Source organism: Amphiura filiformis, unplaced genomic scaffold, assembly GCF_039555335.1.
Source record: "Amphiura filiformis unplaced genomic scaffold, Afil_fr2py scaffold_22, whole genome shotgun sequence".
NCBI classification, from domain to species: Eukaryota; Metazoa; Echinodermata; class Ophiuroidea; order Amphilepidida; family Amphiuridae; genus Amphiura; species Amphiura filiformis.
The window spans coordinates 1,007,107-1,030,328 of record NW_027305486.1 but is presented as its reverse complement, the minus strand read 5'-3'; the positions used below and the strand labels follow the sequence as shown (position 1 = coordinate 1,030,328).

Sequence of the window (23,222 nt, the reverse complement as noted above, 5' to 3'; positions counted from 1 at the left end):
GAGCAGAGCAAAAGAGCCCTTGATGATGCTTATGAATAAGAAAATTCTGATTAGCTAGAGAAGAAGCTCAATGACTTTGAAGAGGCCAACCTCAGTCATAAGCACCGGATGGCGTGGGGCCTTGTAAATGAGATCAGTGGTAAAAAGTCAAGAAATGGAAGGTTAAAGGGGGATAATAAAGAAGACAGGATCCAAAGCTGGTTTAATCACTTTCAGCAACTTCTTGGAGATCCTCCAGTTGTGACTGATGAAGATGAAGATACAAGCTGAGTCAAAAAGAAGTAAACTCATGTTTGAGGGGCTGTAACTCGAGATCTGTACGGAATCTGCTAAAAATGAAAATACCACTGGAAAGAGCAAATTCTACACGTCTAAATAAAAAAGGAATTGCTCACAGCAAACTCAAATTATACTCATTTGTATACAACCACCCATTTTTGTAGCTGCACACGATTTCACTTCCCAAGTAGGGGCCTACCTATTATATTGATTGGTAAGGCGCGATATTCAAATGCAAATAAAGTTCTGAGGGAGGTGTGGTTTCGATCAATAATTCCTACATGTTAAAGGGCTCTTTTCAATATGAATTTTACTTCATTGCACTACATTATAATAAAACGGGCCCAAATGACAACATGGCACCACAATTTACCGCACAGGAGTGCACGTTTCTGCCGACGAAGTATCATGAAACTAGAGTCCCACTGAAGTTCAGCGTCTTTTTCGTCTCCAATTTCCTACAGCTTACCGGGTTTCATGTAAGGGAGCAGTATAAAATAATGTAAACAAGCTCAAATATGTGCACGGGATACTAAGGAACAGACTGCCGGAAGCTTCAGGCAGACCACGAACTGCTAGATCACAAGTGAACATTGTTAGAGTTAGACATGCGTTACAGCAAGACCAAAGATTAGCTCAATCCTTTACACAACATTCCCCAATCAAGCTTCTGCCGGATCGTTCGTAAAGACTTGAATTGGTATCCCTACAAACTATAGTACCGTCATGGACTTTGTTGAATATTAATTAAAAGCAAAAGTTGTCTTTTCATTAATAAATCCTGTAAGCACTTTGCTGATTCTTCGAAATTGAAATGGATGAAAATCAATCAGCCGTGTGCAGCTACAAAAATGGGTGGTTTTATTCAAATGAGTATAACTTAAGTTTACTGTAAGCAATTGCAACAATTCTTATTTTTATTTAGATGTGCAGCATTTGCTCTTTCCAGTGGTATTTTTATCTTTTGCAGATTCTTTGCAGATCTCGAGTTACAGTCCCTCAAACATGAGTTTACTTCTTTTTGACTCAGCCTGTATACCCACAATCTTCGAAGAACTACCAATCAGAAAAGGAAGGGAAAAGTTTTGGTGAGGATGCAAAAAGATGCAACCTGGATGAAATTATCCTTGACTTCTGCAACAAAGCATTTGTTAGCAACGAAAAACCTGACCAGTGGTCTATAATGAACCTTATCCCTGAACCAAAAAGTGGGGATCTCAGCAACGCTGCAAACTACACGGGTATAAACCTTAGCTCTATTGTAGCAAAAACCTACAAACGCATGCTGCTTGAAAGGGTAAGACCACATATAGACAGCTAACTCAGACCAAACCAATGCGGATTTAGAGAAAATAAATCTACTGTATGACAGATTCTTGCACTTAGAAGAATAATAGAAGGAATTCAGGACAAAAATCTCACTGCAGTAATGACTTTTTAAACTACAGCATGTAGTTCTTGTTGTTTGCTTTATATTTTGTTTTCTGTCCCTGAAGAAGAGCAGTTTATCTGCTCGGTACGTCGGTTTTTTTTTGTCTGTTTGGTGTTGTTTGACTGCTATGTACACAGTGATTTTCATCACTGCCACTGTACTGTTTTCCTGACACTTTTGTGGGCTCTGGAATTGGCACTTTTTGGCCATCAAACTTTGCCTGTTTTTGTGCCTACTCTGGATGTTTGGTTTAGCGTGTCTGTTTATATGCACAGTGATTTTCATCACTTGTTCTAGTGCAGTTTTGTATTACTATTGAACCTTGTTGTTTTTGCAGGTTCAGCACTTCTGTGGGCCTTGGAACTGGTAATTTTTGGCTATCGAACTTTGCCTACTTCTTATGCTACATTTGCTGTTTTTGTCCCCCAGCGTACTGTCTAGTCTGCATTTTATTTGTTTCCCCACATCAAATTGGTGTACCTTGCTTTTTTTCTTTCCTGCAGTAATGACATTTATTGATTTTAGGAAAGCATTCGATATAATACATATAGAGGGAAAATGGTCAAAATACTCAAGGCATATGGACTACCTACCATAATTGTGGAAGCCATAGAAGACACCTACCAGAACACAAGAGCAAAAGTTGTGACTCCTGATGGAGAAAGAGATGAATTCAACATCTTTGCAGGAGTTCTTCAAGGGAACACTCTTGCTCCTTATCTTTTTTATAATATTTTTGTTGTGTTAGACTATTGCATGAGATCTGCTATAGATGGTAGAGAAGAGAATCTAGGCTTTACTAGGTTGGACCGCTATGTTTTACTGACTTGGACTTTGCTGACGATATAGCATTAATATCTGATACTGCCAGTCAAGCTCAGGAGCTACTGGAAAGGATAGAGAAAACTGCTTTACGAGTAGGTCTGTACATGAATACCAAAAAGACTAAATGCATGGTATTCAATCAACAGACTGAAGTGGATGTAAGAACTGCAGATGGAACCAGTTTGGAAGTTGTAAAAGACTTCAAATATCTTGGAGCTTGGATCCAAAGCAGTGATCAGGACATCAAAACAAGGAAAGCACTGGCATGGAGGGCATGTAATAAGCTCACTAATATCTGGAAATCCCATCTTCCAAGGCAGATTAATGTCAAGCTATTCCAAGCAACAGTAGAAAGCATCCTGCTCTATGGTTCAGAAACATGGACAGTGACAACCAAGATCCGCAAGTTGTTGGATGGCTGTTACACCAGGCTACTTAGATCAGCTCTTGATATAAGGTGGAGGACACATACCACAAAATTAATAAAGAACTGTATGGAGAACTCCCAAAGGTAACTGATAAAATCAGGAAAAGAAGATTACAATTTGCTGGTCACTGTTTAAGAAGTACAGGGCAGGTGGTGTCAGACCTAGCGTTGTGGAGACCCAGTCACGGCAAAAGAAGTGTGGGCGGCCGAGCAAGACCTATGTAGATCTTCTGTGTGAGGACACTGGACAGGAACCAAACGAAATCCAGGGCTGCATGCAGGACAGACACATCTGGAGAGCCATCGTAGGAGTCCGACAGAAGTCGACCGAGTGATAACATAAAACAAAAGAAATATATTATCTATTCATATAAAACGATCTTATCGACAGAGGGCGTGAATGTAAGCGAGGCCTCAAAACTTCATAATATATTCACTCCTTAATCTTGCCATAGCTGTCTTAACTGTCTTCTGAAACAGGAGAGGTGACCGAAATTCAAAATAATAAAAATATAATTTAGCAATAAAGAGGCCCAAAAGTTTCCATAAGACCACCAACATAAATTATGCCTAAACTATGATAAAATCTCTGCATACGAATATGAAGTTGGGCGGTGTATTTAAACCCTCGTTTCTACATGCGGTATATTACGCCCGTCCCATTAAAATCTGCAAGAGAGAAAGGGAGAGGGCGAGAGTAAGGTGACAAAGAGGGGGAGGGGTGTGCGTGTAGGGGGGGGGGGGGGGTAGAAAAAAGGTAGGATAGGTGGGATACAATGAGAACTGAAAGCTATAAGTTTGTACTATTAAGCTAACTTTTACTTTTTGCCGAGTATGCCCACAAGATAATCAAACCCCTCCACAGGTTTGACCTCAACACTTTCAAACCCCGCGTCTTTCAACATCTTACGCATGGTTTCCTGGCCACAGCACGCTCCCAACCCTACACCATCTTCCCTTTGACTTAGAGCGGTCGGTATGCAATGGAGTAAACTCACACCATATAGAAACTCCATCAGTATCCGACCCTTGTTACCATTCACATTGGTAGCAGCTGTAAATTCGATCATCAGATAATACCCACCTGGTTTCATTACCCTATATATCTCTTTCAATGCCAAATCAGGGCGCCCCATATCATGGATACTATACATGGATGTGGCATAATCAAACCTATTGGACCAATCAGAAGGGAGCTTTGTAGCATCATGAATCTCAAAGTTTACATTCGTCAGGTTTTTGTCACTGCCTTGCTTCCTGCATAGTGCCTTCTGGATGCCTAAAGCGTCAAGGTCAACTCCGATGATAGTGGAATTTGGAAATGCTTCCCCGAAATTGACAGAATCAATGCCGGATCCACATCCTATGCTCAGAAAGGAAGCACCACTTTCTGGAATATAGAACATTTAAACCTAAAATTAAACATGCAACCTAAATTTGTGATGACGAATTAGGATTTTATAAACCAAGTATTCGATAAGTTATAGATTTGGTAAAACCCTTCGTTATTCAAACTGGCACGACTTAATTGTTAAGTTTTTCATTGGTTTTCTCGAAAAAATTGCGACTTTTACGCTCATTTTGTGGTAGCAGGTCATACACATAGCCCTTTATGTTTTTAGCTATTTTTAAATTAGATTTGCTTTTCTTTATCAATATTTTTATCCTTTTCTGCCTTTTTGTGGTTATATTTATTCAAAAAAAATTGTATATTTGTATGCAAATTGAGGGCGCTATTTACATATAATTATTTCAAATTTAATTCCGCCCAATAATATGGGTTTCTTCTTTCATCTTATGATGAAAATTCCCCTGCTGTATGTCATTTATAATGTTTAAATGCCATTATAAAGATGCAATTACGAATTAAGATCAATAGCGCCGTCAGTGTTCAACTTGGCTTGAAAATGAATAGTTTTATATGCCATCAAACAACCGTGATACTTGTTATTAGTTTGCGCATGGGCAAAGATAGTCACAGAATGCCACTTTGGGTTCACCTAGATTGGCTGCTACCCTTCGGTTTTCAGTTGTGTACCCGATAAGCTATAGTTTAACAAATGCGACATAATTGTGCCTTTTCACCCCTGGTGTAACTAACATTTTGACAAAGATAAAGAACGTATCATGGTCGTAAATTTCATATTACATTACTTACCCATGTTCTTCTTGAAGTTTGGAATTAGTGGAACTATCGAGCTAAACAGTGCAGCGCTTGGCATCAGTGCTTCTGTAAAACTGTCCATCCATGGCCAGAATACATCAGCCGTAGCACCTTGCGGAAAACCTAAAAAATAGATTTTTTTCCTTCAAAATAACAGACAATAATCATGACTTTTCCTTAGATAAGTTCCCCCTCCAGTCTCGATACCAGCCCATTTGTGCTCCTTCGTCACTAAATAAACCGTCTGGAGACAACATTTAATTACGATTTTTACAATTACTCCAAATTCTGGGAGTGTCGCCGTACTAAATTTTAGTGCCTGATTGAAAGCCCAGATGCAGATCATGTGGTGATAAACACGATAACTCCACACAAGGTACGAAGTACAGGGCGCAGTGGGTTTGGGATTTATTTTCCAACATTAGTGGAACCAATGTTTTTTGGCATCATTGAAATGATAAAAATTTGATTGGTTGCATTTTTTCTATGCCCCCTGTGGTTCACGCGAGAGGTCGAAGGTCACAGTGGGAGAGGTCGAAGGTCACAGTGGGAGAGCCCCATCATGTTGTAATGTATCTTAAATTGTTCCTCTCATCACAGGGTATAAAAAAATCAATTGTCATATTTTTCTAGTTCAGGAGTTATAAGGTCGGATAGGTCAAATGTCAAAAGTTTCATACACAAAGGTCAAACTTTAAATATGGTCCGATTTCATCGAAACTGGTCTCAAATTACTTCCCTTAATATAGGAAATCTCGAACATATAATTCACGATTTGGGTGGAGTTTTAATTGTCATGTTTATGCAACCAAAGTCCAATAGAAATATGTACATGCATAACCTTTGACCCATGATTTCACCCCATTCTGAAGTTATACATTTCTCAAACAAGTTATTTTCCCATTTCGTTTGCCGAGAGGAGTAATTTGAGACAACTTGCGATTGAATCGGCGCATTTCAAAAAATTGGCCTTTGTGCATGAGTTGACATTTCAATCAATCTATCAATCAATCTCAATAATTTTCATCAATCTCATAAAGCATACAATGTAACAGCAAAGGTATATCATATGTGACCATCCATCTTAAACCGCTCGTAAAGTCGGCAAATTGTATTTCGAGTTACAGTGCAAAATATGCATAGAGGTTGTATTCATATGTCCCTAATATTCGTCCGACATGTTTCTCATTTTAGTCCAGTTAAACACCAATCTTTAATCATATTGTTGAAGAGGATAATAAGCTTATACTTATGTATAGCATTAGTAAAAAGCTTTTAAGTCTTTGTTTGCTTTGGCTAAATCCTGTTCAAGTGGTGGGTTAACCAACAATTAACAATGAGAGAACATTCCGGAACCTCGTTCAGTTGGGGATGATTTGAAGTGACCGACAATTATGACCGTTTGGTATTTAATACCAGCAATGTGGAAATAAAGTAATAATGTAGTGCCAAAATAATGTACCCTTTTACTGAAGGAGCAAAGTTTAACAAGTTATAACTCCGCTTCTGGATATCGTTTGAAGTCAAATGATATATTATTGTAAAGCTTATGATATATATTTTCTAAACACGGAAGAAAACAAATTTGACCAGGGGCCGACTTTACGAGCGTTTTGACCTAGTTTACTTTGTAATTCCTGAACTATGCATTTTAGTGTAGAATGACAGTGGACTTTTTTTAATTCCTAGCAATGAGAGGAACACTTTAAGGTATATTACAACAACAAATTTTTTTTGGCCCTATTATGACCTTCGACCCCTCGTGGGAGGCATACGGGGGGGTTAAAAAAATGGAACCAGTCTAGTTTTATCATTTGAGGTGTAAGGATGCCAAAACTCAAAAATCACCCGATAGCGCCATGTACGCTCTAGTGCTTGTTTGAACAACGGCGATAACATGTGCCACTTAGCTCAGACTAGTAGTTACTTTCTGGTTCCACATTCAGCTGATTGAAAACATTTTGAACATTTTATTAAACAACAAGCAACTCCTATTTCGAGGTTGTCGCCAGACGGTTTTTTAGTGACTAAGAGCACAATATTTTCCTATGGGATTTTCAATAACCAATAATTGGAAAAAAAATATATGTAACTATTGCTTGATTGAAAGGAATTAAAATATATATAAATGCTTTGAGAAATTCTTCCTTTTTTTTCCTAATTTATTTTTAGATGTTCAAAGGACCATATGTCAGAACTTGCTCTGCCGACATTACGGTCCCTTTGTTGTGAATGATCACATGGGTTAAAAATAGAACCAGCTCTGATTTAAAATCTCATTTGTTGAATCAGTTGAGAATTAAAGAAACTGTAACCTTAAACCGAAGGAAGGAACGAAATTAAAGGTTGCACTTTAACAAAATGTTTAATATTTCAATCAATGGAAAACACGGCGCTGCTGTTGTTCTATAACGCCTTGTGTACAAATAACGAGAGCATACAATGGAGCAAACTGTAACATGCCGCCTTACTTGTTTTGACATCATGATTAAATTATACATTATGTACATGTATCGTTACACTTATACTAGTGAAGGTAATGCACAATATAATGCATCTTAACTCTTATTATATAGGGTTCAAATGAAATACCCCCCCCCACACACACACACTAAAATTACAAAACATTTCTTTGCATCACTTGACATACAAATTGAGGAATTGTTTTTCAACCCTCCCAAAGTTGTTTCATTTGCAAAACAATATTTTTGGTCAGTAATAATCACATTTTCCAAAAATGATGCTTTCAAAATGATTCTTTTCCACATTATGTTCAAAATGCTCAAAATGTTCTAGATATTAATGTAAAGATTGATTTAATTCTTGTTGTTTTCCTTCACCTTTCTGTGAATAAGCATCACAATACTCCTATAGTGATTTTACCATTTTTGAAACACCGACTGAAAACCCCATTCATGTCAAAATTCATATCAATGAATCATTGTTTTGTACTGAAAGATGATCGCATGGTTGACTGAGTAATCGGATGCATAAAATTTAAGAACATTTAAATCAATCAAAACATCGATCACGTTGATATCGAGAACGTCTTTGTACATTACATGTATTGGATGTTGAAAAGTGCAACTTTTTCTGAAAGCATCATTTTTGGAAAATGCGATTTTGACCAACAAAAATGATTTTCAAAAAAAAAAAAAAAAATGGGATGGTAGCAAAAAGATTCATCTATTCACAGATTTTTAATTTGTTTAAATCAACCAAATGTATGTCAAGTTATGCCAAAAAATATTTTGTAATTTTAGGGGGTATTTGTTTTGTACCTTGTATAAATAATAGTGAAGAGAAGCACAATAATGCATAGTTAGGGGGAAAAGTTCAATTTGGTGACCACTCTGGCTAGTAAGGTTTGACGATTGATTCGACTTCTATGGACCATTTAGAAAAAAAATAGCCACCATTTCCCTTGTGGTCGATTTATCCAAAAAAAGTGTCTTTGTACACGGTTTTAGGTCCTCTTATTCAAAACTAAATTTTTCAAGATGGTGCCGGCCACCATCTTGGATTTCTGGGTAAAAATGATGCCGTAATGTCAAACTAATGTCAGAATCGGAATCCTTGTACTCGACTTATCCGAAAAAGTGTCTTTGTGCATGATTATAGGTGCTCTGGTTCAAAACTTAAATTTTCAAAATGGTGGCGGCGGCCATTTTGGATTTTGGCCTCTAGCGAAAAATGCCGGGATTTTCGCGAGGACATAGTGCCTATTTTTTTCTAAATGGTCCATAGAAGTCGAATCAATCGTCAAACCTTACTAGCCAGAGAGTGGTCACCAAATTGAACTTTTTCACCTAACTAGCATTCTAGTGATATACTAATCTTCATCGTTATATTTATTCTTTGCACAATAATAGTGAAGACAATGCATAATGAAGTGTATTGTTACTGCTCTTATTTAAAAACAATATATCGTCGGACGCATCACATACTATCGAAAAACACTTATTTCGAGAAAAACGCAATTGAAAATCTTCGTATTAAGTTTACTTTTCTATTATTTAATAAGACTATGGATTTTCATGAAAGTGGTTTTAAATTAAATCATATACTTATAAGAATTATTTAAGTGGAATCTTGAATTATATTTACGTATGCAATATTGCTTAAAACTACACTAAAGTTGTAGTTCTGTATGTGAAATAGGCATTTCCCTATAACGTATTTAAAGTGCATCACATACTGGTCTATCTTGTGGGCTATCTCAAGTTCGCGATCGGTGACGTGACTTTAGACGCATCACATACTGGTCAATCTCGAAGCTTATCGAGATAGACCAGTATGTAATGCACTTTAAATACGATATCGGGAAATTAACTATTTCACATACAGAACTACAACTTATGTGTAGTTTTAAGCAATATTGCATACGTAAATATAATTAAAGATTCCACTTAAATAAATCTGTTAAGATATGCTTTAATTTAAAACCACATTCATGAAAATCCATAATCTAATTAAATTATAGAAAGGTAAACTTAATACGCAGATTTTCAATTGAGATTTTCTATAAATGCGTGTTTTTTCGAGATAGATCAGTATGTGAAAACGTATTTTGTAAAAATCATAGATAGTTCAAATTTAATATTTTATAACTAATTATTTAGGAAAAATTGAGGTCTGTAATTTGTTGAATTAGAAGAGCTTCGTAAAAAAGAACTATATACCAATTTTCTCAGAAAAGTCCAAAATTCAAGATAGACCAGTATGTGATGCACCCGACGATATGTAAGTTCCAAACATAATTATGTTTACCATTAGGTCCTGATTCTTTTGCTGCATTGATGACGTACTCAAAGCCTTTCATAAAAGTTGGAATTCCCGCTGCTGGTATTCCAATGTTTCCTACTCCTCCCTCCGCTGTTAAGTTTTTTCGTCTGTGTAGTGGTAAGAAGAACGCAGTACCCTTGTCGTCAGCGTCGATTATGTCAGCAATAACCATCAGGCCAAGCCACTCCTGAACATATCTTAAAGTGAAATTAAAGACCTAAAACTAGTCACTCGTCACTTCAAGTTGTTTCAGCACAGGAACGACAAGTTATCGGATTTTTTCTGTTTTGTCTGATATGAATTAAATATGTCTGCGGGCCATCCCCTCCATAATAGTTTATTGTCATTTGTAGTGTTTCGATGATCATGCATATGTTTGTTTGATTTATTATGAAATTAACTAATTTATTGATCGACTAGCTGACTGACTGATTGATTGATTGTTTGATCGATCGATCGATCGATTTCCATTACGATACGAATACATCTCGCAGCAGAGGTTCTTATTTAATGCGGGTCAATCAATTAGTTCAGTGTCTCAGGGTGACAATCTCTGTGTGAATACATGGGAATAATGTCGAAAATGTCTTTTGGAACCGTTTATCAAGGATTCCACCCACCAAGTTTGAGCCCGATCGGACAAATTTTGAAATTGTAACTCTACGTGACCATGACCTTTGACCTCCGATGACCTTTAAAACCAACCTTTAATCTAATGTTGTTTGTTTTAAAATAATGTTCCCACATTGCTCTCTTTCATTTTGAAATAATGCTAGAGGGGGCACCTAACACAATGGGGTGTACCGCTCAGTCCGACACGCCGCTAGTCCGGCAGAAATCTAGTCCGACACACATATTCCCTATACTTGGAGGTGCGTCAGTCCGAAAATGAAAAACACTGCGCTAGTCCGAATAAAGCATGCGCTAGTCCCAATATGAAAACCACTGCAACAGTCCGACACACCGCTAGTCCGAATCTGAAAACACTTTTCAGTCCGACACGCCGCTAGTCCGAATCCGAAATATACTACACTAGTCCGAAACTGAAAACCACGGCGCTAGCTCCTTTTGTGTGGGTCTTTGGGAGCTGACAGCGCACCGGTAAAAGGGGCTCTTTTGGACCTACGAACAAGTAAAATGGGGACTTTTGGGGCTGCGAACAGTCAAAATCAAAAGTCTTTCTGATTGGAAATCGCCTGAAAAACAGAAATATAGGAATGAGCAATTTTGGAGTCTTTTAGAGCTGAAATTTTCAAAATCAAGGGTCTTTCGGAGCTCTATTTTGGGGGTCTACAAATGGTAAGGCTGAATGCAGGGCAGCGGAAAGTAATTTCATTTCTGGGAACGTGAACTGCTGTCTGGAATATTTTCTGCGATCGCGGAGCCGGGGCACGAGTATGAACGGGTGGGGTCCAGGGGCGAAGCCCCAGCATGGATCCAGGCAGGGGCCAGCCGTTGTACGAATTACAATCAGGTAAAATATTTTGCAAAACTTATACCAAACATAATTATGAAAATTCAAATATGAAAAAAAAAACTATTCTAAAAAACGTTTTGTTCTTGACCCTTGACTCTCATCCCCTGTCAAACTTCGTGAGTCTCATCAACAGACTGATATTTGTGACATGATCACTTTGTATCTTTTGGGGGCTAAAACAGGCAATAATTTCATTCACTCTTCAAACTTTAGATTATTCTTTACTGTAGAGAATTAAATCAATGTAAGATTTATTTTCATGAAATCTTATTAAAAATGACGGCACGGACTACTGTAAAGGTGGTCATACATACCACAAAATAGCTTTCCGTACAAACAAAATAGGGGTCATGTTACTAGCCATAAGTCAAGTTACCTACAACTTTGAAATAAATATTTGATATCATCTTGATCAGAACAGAATTCTACATAACATATCTGAAAATGACGCAACATTTAGGTCTACTTTTTGAGAAAATTAGCGCTATATAAAACAGCCAGATTTTCCGACTGCTAACCGTGTTTGACATTGTGTGTTAATTCATGCGCACATAATCGTAAATATCACTCAAATTGTCGTGTTTTCATTTCACATTTGTAGATATCACATTCACAAGTTCTAGCAAATACAATTTTTAACACTAGAATTGTTAATATTGTACCGATTTTACACAATTTTTATGCAAAGTTGGGATTATGGCGGATTTAGTAGTATGAACCCTTGAAAAACAAGATGCTGGTTAGACACTACCGCATTTACTTTCTGGGATCCCAGCGGTGTATAAGATCGTCTGGTCTGGAGCTCCTGTTGACGCAGCAGCGTTAGAGACTACAGTCGATCGAGTCATACAAAATTTTAAATCAACAAATTAAAAGACATCTGTTTATTTTCATATTTTGTTCACAAATATTCCTGGCGTTCAATTTTATTGATCAGTTATCCTCAAAGTTCACATAAATATATTTTACAAGAGGTGGTGTTCACATAATATTTTCAGATCTGCAGGCAAATGGTATTAAAAGATTAGGATGTTTCAAAATATTTTTCCCGTCTTGATTTTTTCTGCGACTATGATATTTTTTTCTGGGAACGCCGGTACCACGATACCGGGGATTTCGTAGCCCTGGTCAAACAACAACCACCTTTGATGCAAAGCACTGATTAAAGACATTGCAGGGAAAGCAAAGGTCACATGCCACTGTAACCCGTAGCTCAATTGTGTAAATATAAACAGAAATAAATATAGAATCCTCATTATGTTCAGATATTGCTTAGCACCTATATATACCATTTTATTGCTTATATTCTTGAGAAATGTTCACTTACAAAACACGTAATATTTGTGACAGAGGAACTTGAGATAGCACTATAACTTAGTGTTTGCAAGTTTACCATGTGTCTTGTGGTACACTGTATAAAGCAGTGCAGGGGATCTGAAGGTCAAACAACAACTACTACTGATGTAAAGTGCTGTGTAAAGATATTGCAGGGAAAGCAAGGTCACATGCCGCTGTATCTGGTGTAAATATGCCAGGACAGAGTAAACTAGAACAATCATCATCCTGTTCAAATATTACTTAGCACCGGACTTAGCACCTATACCATTTCATTGCTGATATACGACAGATATCTTCACTTACAAAAATTAACAACGTAATATCTGTGATAGAGGATAAATTACACTATGCCACGCGCAGGTAAAGACCCAACCATGTGATTAAATTTACGATTTTGATTGGTCAAGCGGCTGCACGTAGCTTTAAATAAGCTGCGCGTAGCTACATACACGTTATGACCCCAATGGCTTGCCGTAAACGTGGTGGATGTGACCACAATTAATCGCCAAACATATTCCGGGTCATGTCAAGGTCATCTGAGGTCTGCTGTTCAATTGTTGCACGGTAATGAAACTTGGTGGGTGTTAACATCTTTCAGCGGGGAAAATTTTCAAGGTTATCTGAGGTCATCTGAATATTGATTGTTGGATTGTCATGAAACTTGCTTAAATTGATATCCATTGAGCTTTTTTTTTCTGAATTAAATATAAATTAGCACACATTTTAAGAGTACATTTGTATTTGTAGTTCATGGTATATCCTTGGTGGTATTTACCAATAAATACCCATATGTCCCATCAAATTTAATACCAGCATATCAGGCACTTATCAATGCAAAATTATGAAACATGATCTTCATCCGTGACATTGTCTTTTTTAAAGACAGTTCTTGTTTATTATAATACAGACTAGTGCACATGCACCTTTACATGTGATAGCACCAGCAGCTGTGAGAGCACCAGCAGCATGACAGCGATACTGTTCGACTTCTGATTACACTTTTGACCTTTTGACATGTTCCCTTCATATCGAAGATTCCTTTCACCAAGTTGATTGCCCAATTGGGTGAAGTTTGACCTTTGACCTCGGATAACCTCGATTTAATTTTTTGCACGCATAAGGGCTCCGCCCACCAAGTTTAAGCCCAATGTCAATGTCAATATTAAATGTCATTAGATTAAGATGAATAAAAGAACAGAAAATGTTAATGTGTGCATAAAAGAATGAACCAATGAATTAATGAATTAATTGAATGAATGAATAAATGAATGATTGATTGAACACATGAATGCATAAATAAATGAAAACTGAATATATAAATGCTTCTATTTCATTATGATGACAAAATTAATTTTACCACAGAAATGGGCTTTTATATTTCCTGAGGTCTTCCAGTGATGCAATTGTGACCATATCCACACTATTATTTTCAACCACAAACTTCTAAAACATGTTAAAGTGGCAACTTCCATGTAAAAAAGATGGATTAATTGAAGTGGTTATTTTATATTATTACTTATGCACCTATGGCTGTGAGGGCACCAGCTGCTGTGAGAGCACCAGCAGCAGACTGTTTGACCACTGATTACCCTTTTGGCCTTTTGACATGTTCCCTTCATGTCGAGTATTTTTACCACGTTTAAGCTCAATCGGGCATATTTTAACATATGACCCGTACGACCTTTGACCTCGAGTGACCTCAGTTTCATTTTGTTCATGCTTTCGTGATATGGATAATTACTTAATCCAAGTTTAATTACTTTATCCAAGTTAAAGCGAAATCGGGCGAAGTTTGAAATTTATAATTTAGCCCTGTGGTGACCTTTGACCTCTGGTGACCTTGATTCATTTTTTCATGCTCCTTCATATAAAAGATTCCACCCACCAAGTTTATGCCCAATCGGGAGAAGTTTAAAATTTAGCCCCTAAATGACCTTTGACCTCTATTGACCTCGGTTTTATTTCGCACACACATTCCCCTCGTATCATCAATTCCACCCACCAAGTTTTAGCCCAATCGACAAAGTTTAAAATTTGAACCCTCCATGACCATGACCTTTGACCTCCGATGGCCTTTAAAGCCACTTGTTCAACAGCATACGCCCGGTATGCTTGAAAGCGCGGAAAAGCACATTGCCGAACACATAGATACCGCTCATGATAGATATAAGTAAACTACTCACCGTTCTTTTAATTTTGCTGCGGTGGCTATCTCTCCAGCCGTTTTTGATCCGTCAAACGTAGCCATTAGCTCGAATAAACCAAGCTATCACCAAAAGCAATACCAATAGTTATGTAACTACTCATTACATGGCCGTGTAATTTCATTGCGAATTGATCAGCGGTCTCTCCGCGGGTTTCTTGTTCTTTAGCTGCCATTTCTCGAATTTGGTCGATTTTAGAACCGGAAATGATGAAAGCTTTGATTTAATACTCTAAGCTCAGTTCGACTGCTAATTGTAGCTTATATGTACCGTGTACCACGACCCAGAAACTAGAAATGTGCACTGTAAAATGACCGTGACCCCTTCATTGTGTTCGATCACTTGTGTATGACTAGCGATTATTACAGGGCAGAGTATTTCATTCATTCATTTCAGGTTTATTCAACAATAGTCCAATAGATTCCCGTACCAATCGTGCAAATCATGTTAAATTTGCTGTATTTGGCAGGGCACCCTTATTTGGAGGGAAAAAGTCGTTTAACTTTAACACAGCCGTCAAGTTCAAAATTCATCGGACTTGGTTAAAACATCTAGAATGTATTGTTATGGGGTTATGAGCAAAACGGTAATATTTTGACGGCATCAGTCTAATTTGTCAACACAGGGAGCAAAATTTGATTGAAAATGGTCATTTATTGGTCTTTCCATGATAAATCAGACAAATAGCTTGTGCTATATGTAGGATGATTCGTTACCTCAGTAACACATCAAAATCGACAATATACCCATTGAGTCGCATTGAGTTCCATTGAATCAATTTGACCATGAGAACTTGTTGTGTTACCTGGACAAGAAAACACTCTTTTTCTGATTTCTTGCAAGAAGCAAATTTAAAATTGGACCTGCATATGGAAAGGTTTCTATACAAAAACGTTTCTTTTATAAACCATCTACGCACAGTTTTCACCTCGATACACCTGAGCACACATTTATGTCCAAGAGCTTCCAAGCAGAGTACATCACTAGTGAATTGTCTCCACTCTTTAATTACACTACACGGTTGAGTGCATAACATCGTATGACCTGTGCAGCCTGAAAATAGGCGTCTGTAATTGGTTTTGTCGAAACCTCAAGTGGTCTCTTCATCCAATCAGAATTTTGTTTATATCAAACGAAAGCTAACACTTCCCCCTAAAAACACTTTTCGTCATTAGGTCAACATATAACGCAATTCAATGTTATAGCAAGGCGAGTGTGTTACATGTTGAAACTACCTATCCAAGCACATTTTTGACCAAAATGTAGGTTTTGAAAGTCAAAACCTCAAGTGTTCCGTACAATATTTTTCAAATTTTATGTCATTAAATGAAAAAGCACACTTATATTGTCCATACACTAGCGTCACTAGAATGAGCAATGGCCAATTATCTTTAAATTGCAAATCTTGGGCAAAAAGTTACTACTTTCGCCTGTTTTGTCATACGGTTGTAAATTCAATGAACTATGACTTTGCTAATGAGCGCTTACAAATTGATATGTGACGTCATAATGTTACTATTTTGCTCATAACTCGATAACTGTACATCAAAGATAGGTCAAAGTGTACCTTTTCTGAATCCTTATTACCAGAGGATCACGATGGTGTAAGTTATGAGTTGGTTTGAGTAATTCTGAACTTAACCCTCTGTGCAAAGTTCAATGACCTTTTTCTACTAGAATGAGGCCACTGTTAAAATGCCTCTACAGCATAGATTAAGTAGCACTGGAAGTAGTATTCCTCTGCCAAATATGACAACTTTAACATGATTTGCAAGATTGTAGTGCATGTAAACTGAAATATATTTCACTACAATGATCTAGTAGTCCTGAGGCTATAAAATTACGACAAAGTATATTTACCAATTGTTTATTACCCTTTGTATTTCATTTCTATTTACAATTCGTACAGTATTCCTATTACCATTACATTCAATCATAACTTCTTTTTTACACTATTAAACTTTTTAAATGTAATTCCTTTTAAGTAAAACCAACAGATTGGAAAGCTTTCCATATTTATATTTTACTTATACATAGCTTATCACTGATACATAACTTATATAACCAAACCAAGTTTATAAGTTTATTAAATGCTGCTGCTTTTCAATGCTGCTGCAAATATTCAGCTGATTTTCTTCTCACTTTATAAAACCCAAACAAGATGTCTGTTACAGAAAGATTTATGTTTTACCTGTTTCCAAAGAAGATTACTGTTTTTATTTTCTACCCATACTTTTTTTAATAGTTTGCAGTTACAAAATAAGTATTCCAAATAGTCATTACTACTAGTTGCTTCTCCCGTTTTTTCTAAAAGAATGTTTGTTGGATAAATATTTCTGAATATCTTCAAAGTTTAGAGTTTGACATGAAGCGGCACTTTTTCAAAATATTATCCCCAATAAAATGATAATTTGTGAACTTTCTTTCCCAGAAAGCTTGGCAGATTTGTTTCACAGATAGAGGTAATAATATTAAGAAAGAGTTTAAATGACCATTTTCTTAGTGGATAAAATTAAAATTAAAAAAGGCCGTTTAAACAATCTTAATTTGAATCTAAATTTTACAAAGCTGTATAAGTTTTTAGAATGGAATAATGTAAGGAAGCCGAAAATCATTCCACCTGGTTTGATAATGTTTTAATATCAAAATCAGTCATTGATGTTGGTGACCCATCTTCATTATACAAAGAAGATATTGTTATGAAATCATTTTTTATCGAATACAAAATATTGCCTCCAGTATTTAATACTTTCATTATTCCAAATGACCTCTTGGCAGGGATTCTTTATTTCTTTATTGTTTTACATTTCAACCATAATTTACAAGGTTGCGATAAAAAAATGGCATGTGTTTTGTTGTTTCCACATATCATTTATTGATTTTAATTACAGTTAATTAAATATGTCACTACCTAGGAAGCCTCTTTTTCATGTGTTAATCTTTCAATCCAAGGATATTTAAGAGAGTCCAGAAAATGGAAAAATCAGTTTACTACCCCCCCCCCCAACAAATGGGAAAAGGGCAGCTTTAATATACTGGATGTGTATGTTAGTTGCGATGAGAGTAGACTCTTTGTCACAATTTTGTTGCCGACCATTGTCAGGTCTCTCTTTTACCAATAATAATCTTTTTTATAAGATTTAGAATCTTCATTATCTTTCCCTCCCAGTTCTCAGGTATCTTGACTTGGTACTACTAAAATCATACCGAGCGATTTAACAGTATTATTGGGATACAATTGCCATATTAAATCACATATCTTTATTTGACTTATTTTACAAGATCCAATCAACATGGCTTTTGTTTTTGTTGAATTTAGCTTCAGACCTGATACAATAGAAAAATTAAAGTAAAATATTTCTAAAACTTGGCCTATATGCTTTTGATCTGATATAAATCCTGTAATATCGTTTGCATACACACTTCACGAAATGGTTTTGTCTTTAACTTTGTATATGTATTTACCCCCCCAAAAAAAAAAAATTGCCCATTGGATGTTGTGTCTAATGTTTTGAATCCATCCTTTGGTTCCCTGCTGGTCAGTTAGAATATAATTTTCTAGTTTTTACAAAAAAATCTATGTCACAAATACTGACTGCTCGGAAAATGGTGAAGCTTTCGTTTAAGTATTGCTTGTTATATTCGATGGTACTCAACCCCTTGGCTTCAGTAGATCTCTTAAGGCTCCAGATCACATGGTACTTGCAATAATTCTCTTTTTTTTTTCTTCAGATTAGTCAATCTCTTTTGTAGTTACTAAGGTATAATTTATTTGCCATGATTCAACATGGCATAACAAATGTGGCTGCATTCAGTTTTTAATAGTGTACATCAGATTGGTGCAGATACTGTCGCTGTAATAGGAAATAACAGAGAAATATTACAATTATTTTCGTAGAGTGAGCATAGTGACGAATGTGAATTTTTCCAAGAAACTTTTTTAATACTTTGAGAGGCATAAATAGGTAGGCCTAACATTTATTTGTAAAAAATACTTGTGTCTAATCATGGACTACCGTGCTGGTTCTATAATGCCAGTACGTAGTATAACATGACTTGTATAATGCAATGTACTTGTCCCTAAAATAACAACAAATAACTTCATCAACATTAGCATCCCGTTGGCGGCGTCCATACGTATGCCAAATGTCTGGTTACCGGTGGATTCTTTTGACAAATGAGTGAATGTTCATAGTCAGAGTTTTGGAATTAAATCTACTGGAACTTACTTTTTGCAACTATTGCGACGTTGCGTCTGGAACCACCAGACTTCATCAGGCAACTGACCCGCTGGGCTGGTGCAAAAAGTAAGTTCCAGTATTAGATTTAATTCCAAAACTCTTTCACGTTTTGTATGGTGCATAATAACCAGATGCGTTCTGTGAGAGGCGGCTTGGGAGCACACCACTCTTCGCCATACATAAATTCGCCCAGTCCCATTTCCCAAATATGAGAATAAAAAAAAAAAAGTGAATTTCATTTTGGCAGAGGTGGGCCTCGAACCCACGCTGCAGCTGCATACAGAATCTCCAAGTCCAGCGCGCTAATCCATTGGACAATATGAGTTGTTGGTAGCCATTTTGAATTTTAAACATAGGTTATAGGCAACTCCAACATTTCTTGGGTATAGCATAGAAATAAAACAATACGTGTATTGTGCTGCACACAATACATAATATCGATTTTGACTGCATCGTGCCTGGTATATCGGTCCGTGCAATGCATAGGGAGTCTGCCATTTTCTTGTAGGCATATAGTCCCCGGAGTATAGATGTTCGGTTTCGCCCCAGTTTATTCAAGATTTTCACATAGAACCCCCTAAAATGTTTTTAGAAAATGGCAGATTAGATTACCATAAAAACGATACAGTAATCTTTGTCGGGGTTCTATGTAAAAATTACATAGATTTTTCATTTTTGAGCGTTAATTTTCAGTAAATTCAAAAAATATTTTGACGTATATAAAATTTAAATAAAATTCTTCCCCTCCTAAACAACACCAACTCAATTGGGTATCACGAATCGTTCTACATGTTGTGCAGTTAATATTCATATATTCCTTTATACATAGAATACTTCAGTTTTTACACAAAAAATATTTCAGCGAAATCCCGCCCACTCGGCTATTTTATAAAGATAATCAGAGTTGGCCCGATGGCGAAGGCCGCTGTGGCTTGGGAGTAGCGAGTAGCGCGAATTGTAATTCTTGAAAATTAATGCAACCTTTTATTATGTAAATTGCAATTATCATGCTCAAATCAATATTAGTGTTGGTTTCATCAAGAAAGTAATCTCTTATTTAATTAAAACGCTTTTAGTCCGCGCTATATTAAAGTGTGTAACACCATGACACTATATAAAATATAAAAATATAACATAACTGGACAACTTACCGACATTCCATCCATAAGTATGGCATTGCCATCTAAAGTGTTCATAAACTGTGGCATATTCTCTACATTTGGATCATAATTAATAGGTGGAAATCCAGGATTGACTGGAGAAATAGGTGACTTTGGTGCAAATATGCCTTTATGTACCATCATTAGACAGCTAACCACAGCAGCGATGGAGAGTAGCCCTACAAAAGATCCCACAGCAATACCGCCAATTGCACCTCCTGATAAACCTTGATAAAGAAGATAAAAAAACACCTTCATGGTATGGGTATATAAAGTACACAGGTGTAAGTAAAAACTTCATACCATTCGCTAATACTTACCTGCATTTCAAGAGGCGCTCTATATTTGGCTATTGACGAATCCAACGAGCCAAGTCATGGTCAGGATTTGGTCGGCCATTGATTGGGTCCCCGTAGCACCAAACTGGTGTTGTGACTGCCCAATTGGGTGGATTAAAGCCGCTTAAAATTCGATGTTAGATTCTTTTGTGTTGTAAACTGTCATCATTCTTTTGTCTATGTGTAACACGGGTGATAGAATGCAGTTTAAAATACCCTCCAAGGCCGCATCATTTCACATTTTAGGTGAGATGGAGCCGATGGGGACCCAAATATGGCTGCCATTGAGGTGTAGGAATGCGCGAAATTGGATTCGTCTATACACCAATCCGTTTACTATATTTGGCCCTCAACTGACGGAACCACAGATGTAGAAGTGCGGGAGATTTAATTTGTTTTGTCCATTCATGATCGTGTATTGAAAATCACTGTTGCGCACACTAACAAGTAATTCAGCATCGTAGTGGTTGACATAGTAACATTACGTAACTTCAATACCGAATTGATGGAACCCTCGACCTTGGGACACTGCAGTTTTACGTTGGAGACACCGCAGTGCGTAGTCGGATTGGTGTATATTGTGTTAATTGAATTGGTTGCAGCCAGATTAATATAGCTAGTGATACTCTGATCAGTTAGACTAATAATACCAATATTAAATGAAGAAAGTTCAAACTAGCGCTGGTTCAAAGCTGATGTGACAGAAACTCCATGGCACTATCCAATCCAAGTTGCACTCAAGCTACCACTCACCAGAGCAGGCTCGATTGTAACAAATCCTAAGAATTGAGCCAGTTGAGGTTTTGAAAATATAAGGATATTACATTAGAGATACGGTAAGTAAATAAGATATAATGCTGAACCAACCTGCTGTTCGTTCACATTGATCACCCTCGTAACCATCAGCACATCTATAATCGAAATACACAGTAAATAATACAATTTTGAGGTTAGTATCAGAGCTGTTAATTGAAAATAAGATTCCATAAAAATAAGTGCAATAGGGCAAAGAAGCCATCTTTATATTATAACCAGGTTGGAGTCTTTAAAATTAAAAACGTCATATAAATGATATTTTCATTAGTGCCTTTGTGTGAAAAAAATAAAGGAATCAGCATTTGCCGTTTTGTTTTTACGACACATTCTAGAGCGATACCCAATTGTAATGTTAGTCAATGAGGCATCTAAATTTTGAATGTCAGCACAATTTTCTTAACCTTATTGACACTGAAGTAGAACGGACATGGCAAACACAAAGACAAATACGGCGCCATAATGCAAGATCACGTGAGGTGTGGCATGTTTTGTGACTTCAAATATTCACTTCTATTTCATATTATACATGTCATGTATTTCTTTCGTATTGTTGACAGTAAGTCCTAATTTCGACATTACTTTAGCAAAAAGACATTCGCTTATCAAATTAGAAGAATTTCATGGAAAAACAATTCACTGCTGCCTGATGCTGATGGGATCATAGCAGTTGACCCACTTCAGCCCGGTCTGACCGGGCTAGAGGGCGTTTCAACAGGTTCGGTTCACTAAACTTACGATAATTTATGTGGTGACATCGGTCGAGTAAGAGTTGATGTGAATTATTCATAACCGATCGATACCTTGCCTCACTTTGTTTAGAGCAAGCCAACAAAATTCGTCATAGGTTTGCGTTGCTAATACAAAAATCCTGAATTTAGTGTCACCCCACCTGTTTTGGGGCATGTCCACTTTTGATTGGAATTGCCCACATGTACATGTATTGACTTAATTGTAAGAATGCTTGTATTGGTATTAAAGTATGTTAATGTTGCATATCGCCAGCCTACTACGATAATAGCCCGAGTCATTTTTGTGTCATTTTGAGAAGAAAGTACGAATTATGGTTCAAGTATGCATTTAAAGGGCATATATATTGCTCGGACAACATCATATCATTGGCAAGCTAATATTATGAGGACAATGAAAATGACTCCTTTTTTGAGAAAATAAGACGTTTAAAATTGATATTCCGCAAAAACCAACTGTAAGCGGTGAGTTCCTTCGAACGAGGCAGATTTGACCTAGTAAAAAGTTTGACGTCATGAAATGATATGTGCCCGCTTTGAAAGAATGGACTGTAAACACTCTCGATGCACAGAACGTATACTGTAGTTGTTCTTAGAAAAAAACTCTGAATCAAGTATTACAAATTTAATGTTTTTTGAACATAAAATCAGCCGCTTCTTTACAATTCATAATTATGTAAATCAACATCATGCGAAATATTTGGACTAAAAAATTTAAAAATATTTTGAGCTTAGAATTTGAGCGTGATCGATATTGTATTTATTATGCAAATAAGCAATTTCAATGAGCCTTTTGTTGACCATTGAAGGTCGCGCGTTTATTCATTCATTCATTCATTCATATTTTATTTTCATCAATCATCAACATCAATATACAAGTGATACTAACAGCTCAACAAAGTAATAAAATTAAATGTAAACAAAACAAGAGTCAGTGGTATAAATAAATATCAATACATTTAGGCAATAACAATTAAATCAATATGATTA

The 23,222-nt window shown here is 36.5% G+C and overlaps 1 protein-coding gene across 1 annotated transcript; it reads right to left on the bottom strand.

Moving 5' to 3' along the window:
• Window positions 1-1,238: 1,238 nt before the first annotated feature.
• On the bottom strand, window positions 1,239-15,176 carry LOC140143541 (S-adenosylmethionine-dependent methyltransferase Rv2258c-like). The gene is given in 5 exon segments (XM_072165371.1): window positions 1,239-4,353; window positions 5,122-5,250; window positions 9,898-10,109; window positions 14,911-14,992; window positions 14,995-15,176. Coding segments are annotated over 5 exon segments (1,107 nt in total). The 5' UTR covers window positions 15,107-15,176; the 3' UTR covers window positions 1,239-3,781.
• Window positions 15,177-23,222: the final 8,046 nt, after the last annotated feature.